At 44.4% G+C, this 13,952-nt stretch overlaps 1 protein-coding gene across 2 annotated transcripts in view; it reads left to right on the forward strand.

Annotated features, from left to right (window-relative positions):
- Window positions 1–13,639, forward strand: part of RAPH1 (Ras association (RalGDS/AF-6) and pleckstrin homology domains 1) — an 86,843-nt gene extending 73,204 nt beyond the window's left edge. Inside the window, exons 13-14 of one of the 2 annotated variants that reach the window (XM_033064492.2) lie at window positions 1,109–1,251; window positions 5,705–13,639. In XM_033064492.2, coding sequence (XP_032920383.1) covers window positions 1,109–1,251; window positions 5,705–7,672 — 2,111 coding nt within the window. In that variant the 3' untranslated portion in view covers window positions 7,673–13,639. The other variant, XM_033064493.1, reaches the window with a different exon arrangement.
- Window positions 13,640–13,952: the final 313 nt, after the last annotated feature.

The following is a 13,952-nucleotide window of genomic DNA, read 5'->3' on the forward strand; positions in this document are numbered from 1 at the left end:
CTGTTTCTGTTCCCATGTCAAATTGTGCATGCCTGCATTAATGTGCTCCTGTTTATGTCTCACCAGAACTGGGGCTGGTTTCTTGTTGCATGTAACAGTTTAAATATTGATAAATTGTTTATACAGTGTAATTTCACTGTTCAGAGCTGACTGATGCTTCGGTGGGTTATTCAGAACCTTCAGGGGCTAGGCTCTTTATTGAAAACATGCTCTTGTGTGAAGGTGTTTAGTCTGCCACAGGTACAGGTTGAGAAGTAATTCTACTGAATTGGACAGGGTCAGAAAGTAGCCTGTAAGAATGAGCTAAGCAAGTGCAGTCTAACTGGGAAGGTACCTTGCTGCTTAAACTGTGTGGCATAGCAGTAAATTCTTTGTTACTGATGATTTCTCCATCTGGGCTGGGTGTTTATCTTTCTGATAAAGTGTCAATATTGTAGGGAGCTGAGCCACAGCCCACCAGCCGTGTGTGTTCTGCCAAAGTTGCATTCCAACTTGTGCCAGGACAGTTTGGGATTACACAGAAAGCAAGTGCCAGGCTGAAAAAATTGGTCTGGCAGTGCCTGCTGCTGTCTTGTCAAGACTCCCTGTGGACCAGAGCATCATCTGTGTTGGCTACTTGCAGGATGCACACTAGTCCCTCTCTTGTGTTGAGGAGTGGGTCATTGGAAGCAGTGTCCTACCTTGGCCGGTGCAGTTTTTCTGTCCATGCCCTGTGCCCACGGTCCATTTTTAAGGTTGTGCTGAGAGGGAGTGTTGGAGAGAGCAGGCTGCATGCATTGCATGAAATGGGGCTTTTCCCAAAGTGTAGGGATGTGGCATGGTTCAGAACCCATACAGCTGCAGTGTGATTTTACTTTGAAACATATCTGATGTGCTCTCATCCTTGTGCAGCTTCAGGTTTGGTTAGTACCAGGCATCTGTTGCACTGTTATATTTTCCAGGTGGTCATGGCCTGGATGTGAGCTAGAGCTTATGCAGTCATTACTGGGAGCAGTGTCCTCTGGGGGCAAGTTTAACAAGTCAGACAGAGTTGCATTATAAGCGTAATGACATTACTCTTACATTCAGAAACATGTGCTAACTGTACCTTAACTTTTTTTCTGAACAGAATCTCAATCAAATCATTCTAATCAGTCTGACAGTGGAGTTTCTGACACCCAGACAGCTGGACACGTCCGTTCCCAAAGCATTGTCAGCTCCATGTTCTCTGAGGCCTGGAAACGAGGCACTCAACTGGAGGAATCCAGCAAGGTAACAAGAAGACTTTAATTTGAGAACCAACACCCGACAAAATGTATGAGACAGGGTGTTGTATCCTCTCCACCTCTGTCTTGAGTGGCATTTCTTCTCTGTTTTACAAGGTTGATTTACACTGCTATATAATTGTTTTTTAGGTTTCACTTTTTCAGGTAATTCAGCGCTGCAACTTTCTGTTCTTTTATTTGTGTGCATAGAAGCTTTGTTCTTTGAAGGCATTATACAGCTCCTCTCACAATCCTATTTACTAATGTTGAATGAAGACAAAATAAAAAGATAAGCTGTTTACAAGTTGAATGAAATTCTTTCACTTAAGGTCTTTCTCCAGTTAAGTAGCCACATCTTTCTTTTGAAAAGATGTGAATAACTGGGGCCTGAAAGCAGGTATATGTATTTTGAAGTACTTCAGTAGTTTTTACTCAAAAGCTTTCTGTTATATTAGGTGGAAATGGAACCAGTAACCTCAGATATTGTCAAAACAAAAGTACTGGCATTGTGAGCAGTTGTGGTATCTCGTATTGCTGGTAGAGAGTTACAAGACTTTAACCCATTGAGGCTGGGGCTCAGGTCTGTTGTGGTTTGGTTAGTTTTCTGTTATTTCTGTGATAAATGGCTGTAGTTCCTGGGGAAGATTTCCATGCACAGGAGAAATTCTGCTGAAGCTGGTTTGTTGTCAGGTTTGAAGGAATTTCCAGGTTCCTGAACAGCCTTGATGTCATTGACTGTAGCAACTATGTGTGGAAGTGCACTATAAGAAGCTGTCATTATTTTGGGCAGATTTGAATCTTCCCCAGACCCCAGGTTCAAGCTAGAGAAGCAAACTTTTTAAAACTAAAACGAGAGGTCAATACACCTGGCACTGGTGCTTCAGATGAATGACTAAAAATAAGATAACACATCACCTTTTCAAATGAGAAAGCATATGACAGTGTGAAAGCTTAACTTTTCTGCAATGCCTGCTGGCTTGGAAGTTGTCTGATTCTAATAGTAATGTAATAGTAATAGTAATTCAGTCCAGGAATGTAGCTTGCTAAATTGTGATCCAAGTTTTTCTACTGCATGAGTGCAACACGTAGTGCATGTCCATCAGCAGATGGCTTCTGTGTGGGTACAGGATGCATCATTTCTGCAGGAGTGAGCTGCACGAGATGGGGCATTTGCTAGCAGGTATCCAGCAGAGGTGAAAGAGTACTGCTGTGAAAATGATAATGTTACCATTTCCTCAGGTTTTGGGTTCAGTGTAAATCCTACTGCTACATACACTCACTGTGAGATTTTAAGCAAAAGTTTAATGTTTACTACCTTGGGGTTACTGTTGTTCTTTATCAAGTCTGTAGTGCTGCTGGCAATTGCTCTTCTAAATAAACCCCAAGAATTTTAATGCTACCTGATTAAAGCCATGTTAAAAATAAAATATTCAGAATGCTTCCTGTTAAGGGCCATCCATGCATCAAGATTTCATCAATTTTAATTCCTTTCTGCAAATCCAAGAAAAGGTTTATTTCTTCATCTCATGCTTAACACAGGTAAATGAATTGCCCTAAAACTTCCAAGGAATCCAAATGAAAGGAACTGTGTAAACTTGCAGAAGCTGTGTTAAAGAATTGAGTGAATTGGTGACAAATTTACTTTCAGTGAAACTACAGTGTAAATCTGGCCCAGGGAACTTGAATAACTAGGAAATCAGACAGGCAGTAAAAAATGTTAAACTGTGTGGAAAGAAAGGCAATGGCAGTGTTGAAGAATTGTAATTTACATGAGAAGGTGTTAACAGTGATAGTGAGATGTGCTTTAGTCAGATTAGTCTCCAGTTACCTCAGAGGCAGCTTTGCTGGTTCAAGAAGTTCATGTGGGCAGGTTTCTGCCAAGTGGCAAAAGTTTCCTGCATGTCCCTTCCCCTTGTGCACCAGCTCTCTCCCACCTTGTCAGCCTTGGCTCATTCCCCTGGGCAAGCAGGGCAGAACAGAGCATGCTGTGTCTCAGCAGGGAGAGGACACTGGTGTTCTTTCCAGCCAGGGTATTGTACTAGTGCCTCAACAAATTCATAATGGGTGAGTTCTGCCCACTTTTTCCTCATTTACCAGTTACCAGTAACTTCATAACAATTTCTTGAAGTTGAAAGCATACTGAGATTTCTAGAGATCTGTCCTATTTGACCTAAATTTGCATACAAAAGGTATGGGAGAAGAGATGGCAAACAGTTCAGTTGCAAGAGTTTGTTTTCTTAGGAAAAAACAGCTAAAAAAAAGGCACAGTTGATATAAAAAGAGATACTATTGTTTTCATACCATTTTTTTAGAATTTCAGATAGTCATGAAGATGCATATTATAAATAGGAATTGCTAGTATGCAATAAGTAATTTCTCAAGATACACGGAAGGACATCAAGTAATTATAAGGGCAAAAAATGGACAAATTAATCTTTCTCAAGGTTCTTCTGTAAACAAAGTATCACAGAATGTTTCTGGATGTTGAAATTTAATTTGATTCTGTGGAGATGGGAGGGGGTCCCCCTCCTAAGATGCCCAATACTCTTTTCTCTGTCCTGAGCGTTTAATTTGTTCACTTGTTAATTTGTGAAGATGACTGTCTTCAATGGGTATAAGGAAAACACTTCCCTGTTTCCAATATATCTAAGGTTAAAGAAAAACTCATCCCAAAATGCAGATAATCCATCTGCTTCATATTTTGAAAGATTGCTCTTTGCCCAAAGAATACTTAATTCATTTGTTCCCAGTTGGGCAGTGAAGAGCTCATTAAGTCTCATTTTGCTTGTTAGATTTTGAACACATTCATTCAAACAGTATGCTACAACAAATACCTAAATGCATACTCAATGTGTTTGCTTTAAGGGACAAATTCAAGATTCCCCAAGGTCTTGCCATTCAGGGATAGCTATTCTGTTATGCCTTCAGCTCCCTCTCTGTCTGTTTATGCCGCCTTTATTTTTCCTGTTGCCTTTTGCTGTCTCAGGTGTCAAAAGTGAAGCTCAGCACAACTAAGGGCAGCACACCCATGGTGCCTTATACAGGGCACAATTAAGGTCAGGTGTGCTAACTGAAAATTCATTAACCTGGGTGATTGGGAGAATGGTAATTTACAGACTAACACTTGCAAGAGATCAAGATTTCTGTTTTCTAATGTGAACATCTTGATTTAGTTCCAGACCTGTTAATATTCTTGTCTTCCAGACCTAATGTGACAGGTAGAGGCACACCCCATGTTTGTTGTAAAATCACTGTTTATTGCTTCTGACTCTAATCCTTTTGATGGAGTTCTGCATATATAGACACTGTGCACTGTATTTAGAACAAAGCAATATGCAGATGTGCTCTTGCTGTGCAGATGAGCCTAACTGGGCTAACTTATTGCAAAGTGTCTACTAATGAGGTATAGGTACCCAGTGTGGTCAGTTGCCATGGTGGTGGTGTATTTCTAATGCATGTTTCTGTGCTGTGCACTGTGACATTCACAACTTGGCTTGTAGCCAAAACACTTTGTATTAGGAGGATGTTTATAAATTTGAGTAATACAATTATCATTTTAATTTTTAAGAGGAATATAGCCTTACAGTTTTTGAGAAACAACTTACCTTGAGCACCCAATGAGTAGACTAAAATACTGCCTGCTCCTTTCCCATTGATTTTTCCATTAGTCAGCTTTTCTGTGGTTTTCCTTATGTTTTTCTGCTTAACGTACAAGTTGCATGTGTAACTTTCCTTTCCCAAATTTACTTTGTTTTGCAGATGTCTAAACATTTTCTTCTGGGGAAATTTCACTGGGAAAACATGGTTCTCCTTCTTTTCCCCTATTTTTTCCTTGTCAGTCATGGATAGCAGAGCATGTGAAGGAAAAATATCTCAGTACTATTCCTGTGCAGAGCTTGCTTTGGGTGTATTTTAGAGCAGTTCAGGGTTTCTGCATTTAGTAACACTGAATAGTGTAAGGCCTGAACTAACAGATGTAAGGATTTGACATGCTCTGGGAGACAGTGTGTGGTTTGATTCCAGTCATACTGAGCTGAGATGTCCACAGAGTCTCTGTCTTCTGTCATGGCCTGGGGTGCTCTGGGGGGCTCTGTTTGGGTCATTACGCTTGCCCAAAGGAATTCTCACTGGGTCCCACTGCCTGCCCCACAGAAGTGACAAGGCTGGTGGGCGTGTTTCTCCTCTGACAGTCAGCCTCGCCTGGAGCAGAACTGGCTCCACTGACTTTTGCCAGCTTCCCTCCCATCCTGCCCCATCCCTTTGCATGGTCCAGTCTTGCCAGTGTATGGAATTGTCTCTTGCTCCAGTGTCTTGCATGCTGTAATCTGTCACTTAATTTTTAATGTTGGGCACATTTAGACCTTGACTTTATAATCTCTTTGTCTCTTTCCCTCTCTCCCTCCTTCCCTCTCTGTTCTTTTTCTCCCTTTGCACTTTCACTAAAAATCCCTTCCCCATAGGCCCGAGCGGAGCCTGTAGGTCGGCCCTTCGTGTCCGTCGCAGCTCCCGTGTCCCCGCAGACGAAAGCGGTGACCCCGTACACAGCATCGCAGCCGTCCCCGCCGCTGCCACCGCCCCCGCCGCCGCCCCCTCCGCCCCCGCCGCCGCCGCCCCCGCCGCCCCCGCCCCTGCCCAGCCAGGCCGCCCCGTCCGCGGGCTCGCCCGCCACCATGTTCGTCAAGTACAGCACCATCACCCGGCTGCAGAACGCGGCCCAGCACGGCGGCCCTTTCTCCAAAGCCCCTGCTGCACAGCAGGCCCCGCCGCCGCCCCCGGCCTCGGCCAAGCCTCAGATCCCCGTACCTCCCAACGGGGTCATGCCGCCTCCCCCGCCCCCGCCGCCGCCCCCCACACCGGGCTCGGCCATGGCACAACTGAAGCCGGCACCTTGTGCCCCCTCCGTGCCGCAGTTCACACCGCCACCACCGCCCCCCAAGATACATCAGGTTCAACCAAATATAAGCCAGGCCGCTGCTGCCTCGTTGCCACCACCGCCTCCTCCCCTGCCGGCCCCCCCACCACCCCAGGCACCCCCAAAGCCTGTCATGGGAGCTCTGCCCACTCAGCCTAGCGGGAAGGCAGCGTCACCAGGGGTCACGCATGTCACTCCTCCTGTCACTGCACCCTTGCCCCCTGCAATAAAGAAACAACCAAGTGTCACTTCTCCCCAGGTGCCTCCTCTACCCCCAGCCCCTCCTGGCCCCACTCCCCCTGCAACGTTCCCAAAGCAGCAGAGTTTCTCAGTAAAGCCTCCTCCATCCCCTCAGTCCCCAGTGCCCTCGGTGGTGAAGCAGATAGTCAGCCAGTTCCCCCCTCCTCCCACGCCACCTGCCGCTGAGCCCCAGCCTCTGAAACCCCTTCCACTGAGTGTGGCTCCACAGTCACCTCCAGCAGTGAAGGCAAAGCCTAAATGGCAGCCTGCTGCTGTTCCTTCTCCAGATTTCCCCCCTCCTCCACCAGAGAGCAGTTTAGTGTTTCCTCCTCCACCTCCTTCCCCAGCTTCCTCTGCAGGTTCTCCCCCGCCTGACAAATCAGGGTCTCCAGTCAAAAAGGCTGGCAAGACATCAAGCCCTGGAGGGAAGAAGCCGCCTCCAACACCTCAGCGCAACTCCAGCATCAAGTCCACAAGCTCCACTGAGTACCACGAGTCCAAGAGGCCTTCAGTGGACCGCCTTGTCAGCAAATTTGCACACTCACCAGAGCCGTCAGGATCTCCTTCCAAGGAGTCATCACCTCCTCCAGCCCCTCCAAAGCCAGGAAAGCTCAACCTTTCTGGTGTGAGCCTGCCCATTGTCCTTCCACAAGGTGGGATCCCAGCCAAGGCTTCTGTTCCGAGTGTGTCTGGAAAGGAACCTGTGGTTGAATTCCCTTCGCCACCATCCGATTCAGACTTCCCACCACCACCACCTGAAATAGATCTTCCTCCCCCTCCAGTAGAAATTCCATCTGTGTTTTCAGGCAGCACCTCCCCAAAAGTTGCTGTTGTAAATCCCCAGCCACAGACGTGGTCAAAACCATCTGTGAAAAAAGCCCCACCACCCACACGCCCGAAGCGGAACGACAGCACCCGACTGACACAGGCAGAGGTCGCGGAGCCCCCAGGGTCAGCTGGCCCACAAGTGCCCACGTCACCCAAGTCCAGCCTTAGCGTTCAGCCGGGATTCCTGGCAGACCTCAACCGGACGCTGCAGCGGAAATCCATCACCCGGCACGGCTCCCTCTCCTCCGCGCGGATGTCCCGAACGGAGCCCACGGCCACCATGGACGACATGGCCCTGCCTCCGCCCCCGCCAGAGCTGCTGGCTGACCAGCAGAAGACCAGCAGCTTTGGGGGCAGTCATATATCTGGCTATGCAACGTTACGGAGGGGCCCACCCCCCGCACCCCCCAAAAGGGATCAGAACACCAAGCTGTCACGGGACTGGTAGTCAGTCTCCGGGGCCAGCGCTCTCCATGACTTGTGGGCTGCTCTGTGATCGGCCAGCCCATGATCTTGGGCACATGGAGAGGATGTGGGGATGTATAGCCCCGTTAAAAGAGGTGATCTCAAACTGCAGCTGTGGCTAAATGTAAAGACATTCCTCTTTCATGGCTAGGTTAAAAAAGTTGGGGGATTAGGGGTGTTGATGCTTTATTGGGAAAAGTGGGTAGAGAGATGTTGGCTTCATTCTTTCAGTTTCTTTTACCCTTCTTATGGATGGGACCAAACCCCCATTTTCTTACTTTTTCTGCATTTAGGGGAGGGGGAGGGAGATAATTTTTTTGTAGTATCTGTCCACGTGAGACATGTTTGTGCATGTATAATAAGTGTAGGTATATAATATATTGTGATATATTTCATCGCAATTATAGAAGATAACCAGAATGTTTTTGTAGAACCGTATTTATTGTTTCAGTCAGTATATTATCTGGAATCAGATTCTAACTGGTCAAATCTTACCATAAAGATGGAGATGTAGGGGGCACTTTAAAGAAAGGAAATAAAAAACCCAAACCCACAAACTTCTCAGCAGTTTGTGGTGGGTAAATTCTGCAAAGCTGAGGTGTTTGGCTGGTAACTGTACATTGTCCATTGATTGAAAAGTACAGATGCAACATACCAAAACATTCTGGTCATAATACTACTGAAAATGAGTATGTTCAGAGGAAAGAAATAGATTTTATATATAGTGGGCTGGAGTGAAATATATTTATACTGTAAAGAGCCTCCCCCTCCTTTCAAATAGTTTAAAAATATACACTGATACAAATTATTTCAAACTTATTTGTCCATGCAGTTAAGTAGGATAAATATATATTATTCCAAGCCATTATGCATTTTAACTGACAGTAGGCTCAATCATTTGTTTCTGTGGCTCAAGATGAATATATTTGTGTTAACCCCTTCTGAAAGCTGCCAGGAGTCCTACAATCAAAAATCCTGCCAATCCCCAAGGCTGACCCACGCCGATGGTGAGCTGTCCGTGTAACTGTTACCCTGAATGAACAGGTAGGTTTTTGTAGAAAGCGCTGTGTGCTCACACAGGCATGCACAGCGTCCAGTCTCACCTGGTCTGTGCTGCTAAGATGTAGCATCTTCACAAAAACAAGTGTCTGCAATTGTGTAAAGAAAGTATTGTTTGTAATTGATTAGAAATTGTCAAGAGACACTGCCTTCTGGAAAGAGAGAAAGGAGCAGCAATTTCAGGATAAGCAGAGTAGGAATTCTCTCTCTTTCCTTTGAACCGCCAGAGACTGTGACCAGTGCATAAACCTGTTTTATTACAAAGTTGCACTTCTAGCAGTCAAGGAAGAAGACTGGAAATAAAACAACCTTAAAGAGGCAATAACATTTGCTAGGAATTTCATCTAAGGACCCATATGAGTAGAAAATATTGACTTGCTTGGGTTTTTTGTTAGTGACTGATTTACAATCAGTCACCAGATCAAGTATGACAGTCTTTTTTCTTCAGCAGCTACTTCAGTAGCTTGATTGTACAGTCCCACCCACCTATTCAGGCCTTGTGATAAGGTAATGTAAGTGGTCTTACATATCATTGCACATTCCTTGCAGGGTGGTGGGACACAGCCTTTGTAAAACAACTAAAATACCTGGACTGTAACAACCCCATCTTCAGCTGTTACAGCTTTCCTTGTCACCATGGGGATACTGTCAATAGGCTCATAGGGCAAATAATTTCACTGTTTGCATACTTCTTCTCTGAAAGCAATCTTTAGATGCTTTATTTTTCCATAAGCATGAAACAAAGACAGCAGCTTGACCTGGCAGTATCCTCACATGTGTAAAACCAATATAAATTAATCTTTCACTAGTTAATTCAGGGTGATAGATTTAAGAAATATTGTGACAGTGTCCCCCATTCCTTTTTTTTTATAAAGTTTTTTTTTTAAATCCAGATAATTAAATAAATGTCTTTGTGAATATTTTATGAATAGGAAAAAAGTTTTGCTAATTTGAGAAAATTACACATCTGTAACTATATAGTTTTAAATAGGTGCATCATGAAAAGAGAAAAATTAGTGGTGCTGTCTCTGCCGACCTGTTTCATATGATTTTTTTAAAATCTGTTTCAGCACCTCTGGAAATTGTTTTAATATTTCAGACTAGATTTTTTGAGCAATAAGAGTATATACCATTGTGTGCATTTTTAAAGCACTGCTATGGAAAGGCACTTTTTTGTATCTTTCAAATTGTTCACCAAGTTTTTTGTTTCTACTATTTTTGTGCTTACAAAGTGTCCTTAAAAGCATTTGCATTGTTGATTTTAAGCATGCTCAGTGTAGCTGGTGGCTAACTTCACAGGAGGGTTGCTAAGCTATACTGCAGTCCATGGGTGCTGTAATTTTCACCATTGGTCCTCTTGCTGCTTTGTCCTGTGTGCAGCTCCTGGGGCTCAGACACACCAGTGAGCAAAAGGTGCTGGGCCCTTAGCCATGACAGGTCAGTGGGCACAGTCTCCTACTCCTGGCAAGATGCACCTGGGCTGATGCAGCGTGTGCTCTCAGGTGAGAGCAGTCTGGGAATTCTGTTTGCCCCACCTGTTTTTCTTTTCCCCAAGACAGCCTCACTGGTGTGTGTCAGTTCCAGCCCTTTTACTTTAGTTCATTCAGTGCGGGTACCTCTGGGCTTTGGACTCGGCACATCAGCGTTTTGAGTGCAATTTCTTCAGAGGCATTTGAGCTTTGTTTTCATTTTCATTTCCTCAGTATCTCTCCCTAGGCAATTAATCCATGCTTACTACTGCAGGCTATCCACAGCTTGTTGGGAGACAGCTGTGTAACTCCTAAGTCTGCAGCAAAAAGAAAGAATGTCAGCAAGGGTGGCACCCTGTATTCTTTTAGTCTCCTTCCTAAGGCAGTAGTGATCCAGTGAGTGGCTGCTGCTTGCTTTCTCTCAGCTGAGCATGGAAATTTGGCTAGAGTGAGGTTCAGACAACCTGGTTGCCTTGTCAGGTTATGAGATACTCTCCACTGTAACTTGCTTTTCCAGTATATTTACTGGTTTTGTGACAGTAAATGTTTACACCTTATTTTGCAAGTAAGTTATTTGCCCCCATGTGCAGTCATCTCATAATTGCACCATAATATTTATTAAATCTGAAAATTTAGGGGCTGGATTTCAGGCACCTAGGAAGGTGTGTTTCCTGCTACAGCCATGCGCAGTAATACTTCTGGCAGTGTTACAATGGGCATGTGGAGGCCGAGTGTTCATACTCTAGACACAGAAGCGTTTTGATCCCAACATAGACGGAGTGTAGGGCTGGAGCTGCGTTACCTGAGGCAGTGCACAGGCTGGGCACTTGTTAAGGTGGGTGTCAGGCTGCTGCTGCAAGGGCAGCTGAGAGGGCTCAGCTGTGTTTGTTGATCTTTTCTACATTTGGTCTTCATTTCCCCTCTGCTATGCAGTGTGGCAACCACCTCTGAGTACCAGAGCCCTGTTCAGCTGGGTGTCTGTGCCTGCAGCCCAGGTGTAGAAAGCAGGGAGCTATTCTCAGACACATCACAATTGAGGTGTTGGGGAGTTGCTTTGAAAGGGAAAACTAGGCTCTTCTTGCAGCACTAAGCTTAGATGAGAAATTATTTTTAAAACCAAAAAGACCACAGGTTCTAAACAACCCATAGCTAACATGTTTCAGGTGGCTGTTTAGTCTTTTAACACCTGTAGCTGAGAGAGGATGATAGGCACAAGTGTCTAAATAATTCTCTTATTTTCTGTGGAAGGGGAAGTTTCCTGCTTCACCCTGCACAGTGGTTTCCTCCTGCAGCAAACCACTACTGACTGCTCTGACTTGGTGATGACCTCAAAGCCAAAGAGCTCCTCTCCTGAGCTTCATCTGCAGTTGTCTGCAGGGCAACAGTGAGTGACACATCAGGGAAACAAAGTGCAGGTACCTGGATTATTTGGTTTCAGGTCTGAGGGAAGAGGAAGCAGTTTTTTCAACAAGTGCATTTTAACATTTACCGTTCTGGGCTTGCACATTTAAAGGTTTTCTAATTCCTTCTTTCTGTGCTCTTTAGGCAACCAGATAAATCATATCAGCTCATAAAGTGTGGCCAGTCTTCCTCTCAGTAAAAAAAAAAAATTTCCCCCACAGTTTAAGGAACCAAAAGTGTGATTTCAACAGCAGGTCAAAAAGAGAAATTTTCTGCTTTTTACAGGAAACAGCACAGTCCCAAATTGTTTTGCTACAGTAGTACCATGACAGGTAAATTTATTTCTTATTCAAAATAAGATTATAAATGGGTCCTAACTAAAATGAGTACTACTTCAACTAGTGTCATGTTAAAAACAGTTGCACTCCAGTGAAGCAGAAAGTAGTGAGGATGCAGCCAGAACATAGAGTTTTTTTCTTTTTTAGCATTGTTAAGATATAGACTACATAGTCACACAGTGCTCCTCAACTGCAGGTGAGCCTTACTACTTTGGGGCCCATTTGTGGTACCTGGTGTTGAGCTCTGCATTCATTCCATTGCATCACCAAGGCAGACTCCAAACCAGAGAGGATTTAACACTACAAAGGATAGTTTCTCTTGGAAGCTTTTTGCCACATGCTGGTGGGGTTTTAAGCTTTCTTCTGGAATTCTGAGTTTGTGTAAGTTGAGTGCTGAATTTTCTTTCCTTCAATTAAAAAAGGCCCATGAAGACTGACCAAACCAGGGTTTTGTTGCAAGGGGCAGCACTTACTAATACTGTGACACAGGCTTGGTCTAGTTTTGAGAAGTTTAAGACACTAAACTGCAAATGAGATGATAAACACATGCTTGTCCAGCACCATGTAAATTACTTGAATTGCTACTAACAAACCACGGGGAAAATAGTGGGTACTGATCATTTGGTGCTCTGAGGCACTCAGTGGGGCTGGGACTCACTCAGTGAACTCTGCTCAGCAGATGGATCTTAGGTAAAGGAGAGTTTAGAGAAGGTAGATCGGGAGAAACAGGAGTTAGTGCTGTAGAAATGAGTGAGAAGGATCTTCAGTAACAGACTGTGGACACTACCCACCCTTACTTAAATGCTTGGAGGCAACTTGTCTTTCAAGAGATTTCTCTTTTAGATTTTGGAATTCAACCTTTTGCTACAGTGGAAAATAATTTCCTTCCAGCTTTCCCAAGATGCCAAAGATGCATTCTGAGCTAAATTCCAGGTATGCAGATGTGTGTACACCAGTCTCTTGTTGCCAGGGACAAAGCTATTAAAAGCTGCTGATCTCTAGCACGTCTGGTGAGAGAACACTCTTAGATGTTGTGTGTCCTTTGCCTTTAACCAATGCTGACAACTGGGTACACTCTTGCAAAGGACAGTTCAGCAAACAAAGCCGTGCCCATGGCACCCTGCTGGCTGATTTGGTGCAGCACAATAGCGCCTGCACTTCTAAAAGAAAAACAGAGGGTTTTGTTAGAAGTTGTAATTGGGAATCTTAGGCCTCCTAGTGGACTGCAATGGACCAGAAATGAACTGAAGCAGCAGTTTGGTTTATGGCTTACACTAATTGTTACCAGTCACTGGGAATATTCTGTATAATACTGGAGATGCAAGTGTAAGAAGTGTCATTGCAATGATGATTTGTCTGTGCAGCAAATTTGTGCTGAGTGCTGTAAATACATTCATGTTTACTGCTTTAAAAAGAAAATTGCACATTTTATCTTTCAATGGGATTGCCTCCCCTCTTCTTCCCTTTCCAAAAAAGAAAAAAAATAAAATTCAAAGCTCTTTTAGACTGATAATTTCAGGTTGGGGGGAGCTTTGCCATATTATAAATATATATAAATATATGTATAAATATACTTTTTTAAGCATGAGAGAGGACAAAAGAAATACTACATTATAGAGTACCCAATATAGATCATTATACAATGGAATATGCACAATTCAATAAAGATGTAGTTAAATTTAATACTCTGTTTTAATCCTCTGTCTTGCCTTTTGCATGAGCTCAGAACCCACACTGTGTTTTCAGGTCATCAGTGGTTCCTCGTGGCAGGGGTCAGGTAGCTGTTGGCCAGCAGCTGTACGTACCGTGTCTGTGCTCACTCCAGTGGAACTGCTGTTACTCCTTTGCAGTTATTTCCGTGGGTCAGAACTGGCTGTACCAGCCCTGTGTTGCACACCACTTACAGGTCTAAAGAGGACCCTGTGTGAAGGCTCACCTTTTCCATCTGCTCCTTGCTCAGGCTTGCAGGGTCCTGTGCAGCTCTGCTCACACAGAA

The sequence above is a fragment of the Catharus ustulatus genome, chromosome 7 (genome assembly GCF_009819885.2).
Source record: "Catharus ustulatus isolate bCatUst1 chromosome 7, bCatUst1.pri.v2, whole genome shotgun sequence".
NCBI lineage: Eukaryota > Metazoa > Chordata > Aves > Passeriformes > Turdidae > Catharus > Catharus ustulatus.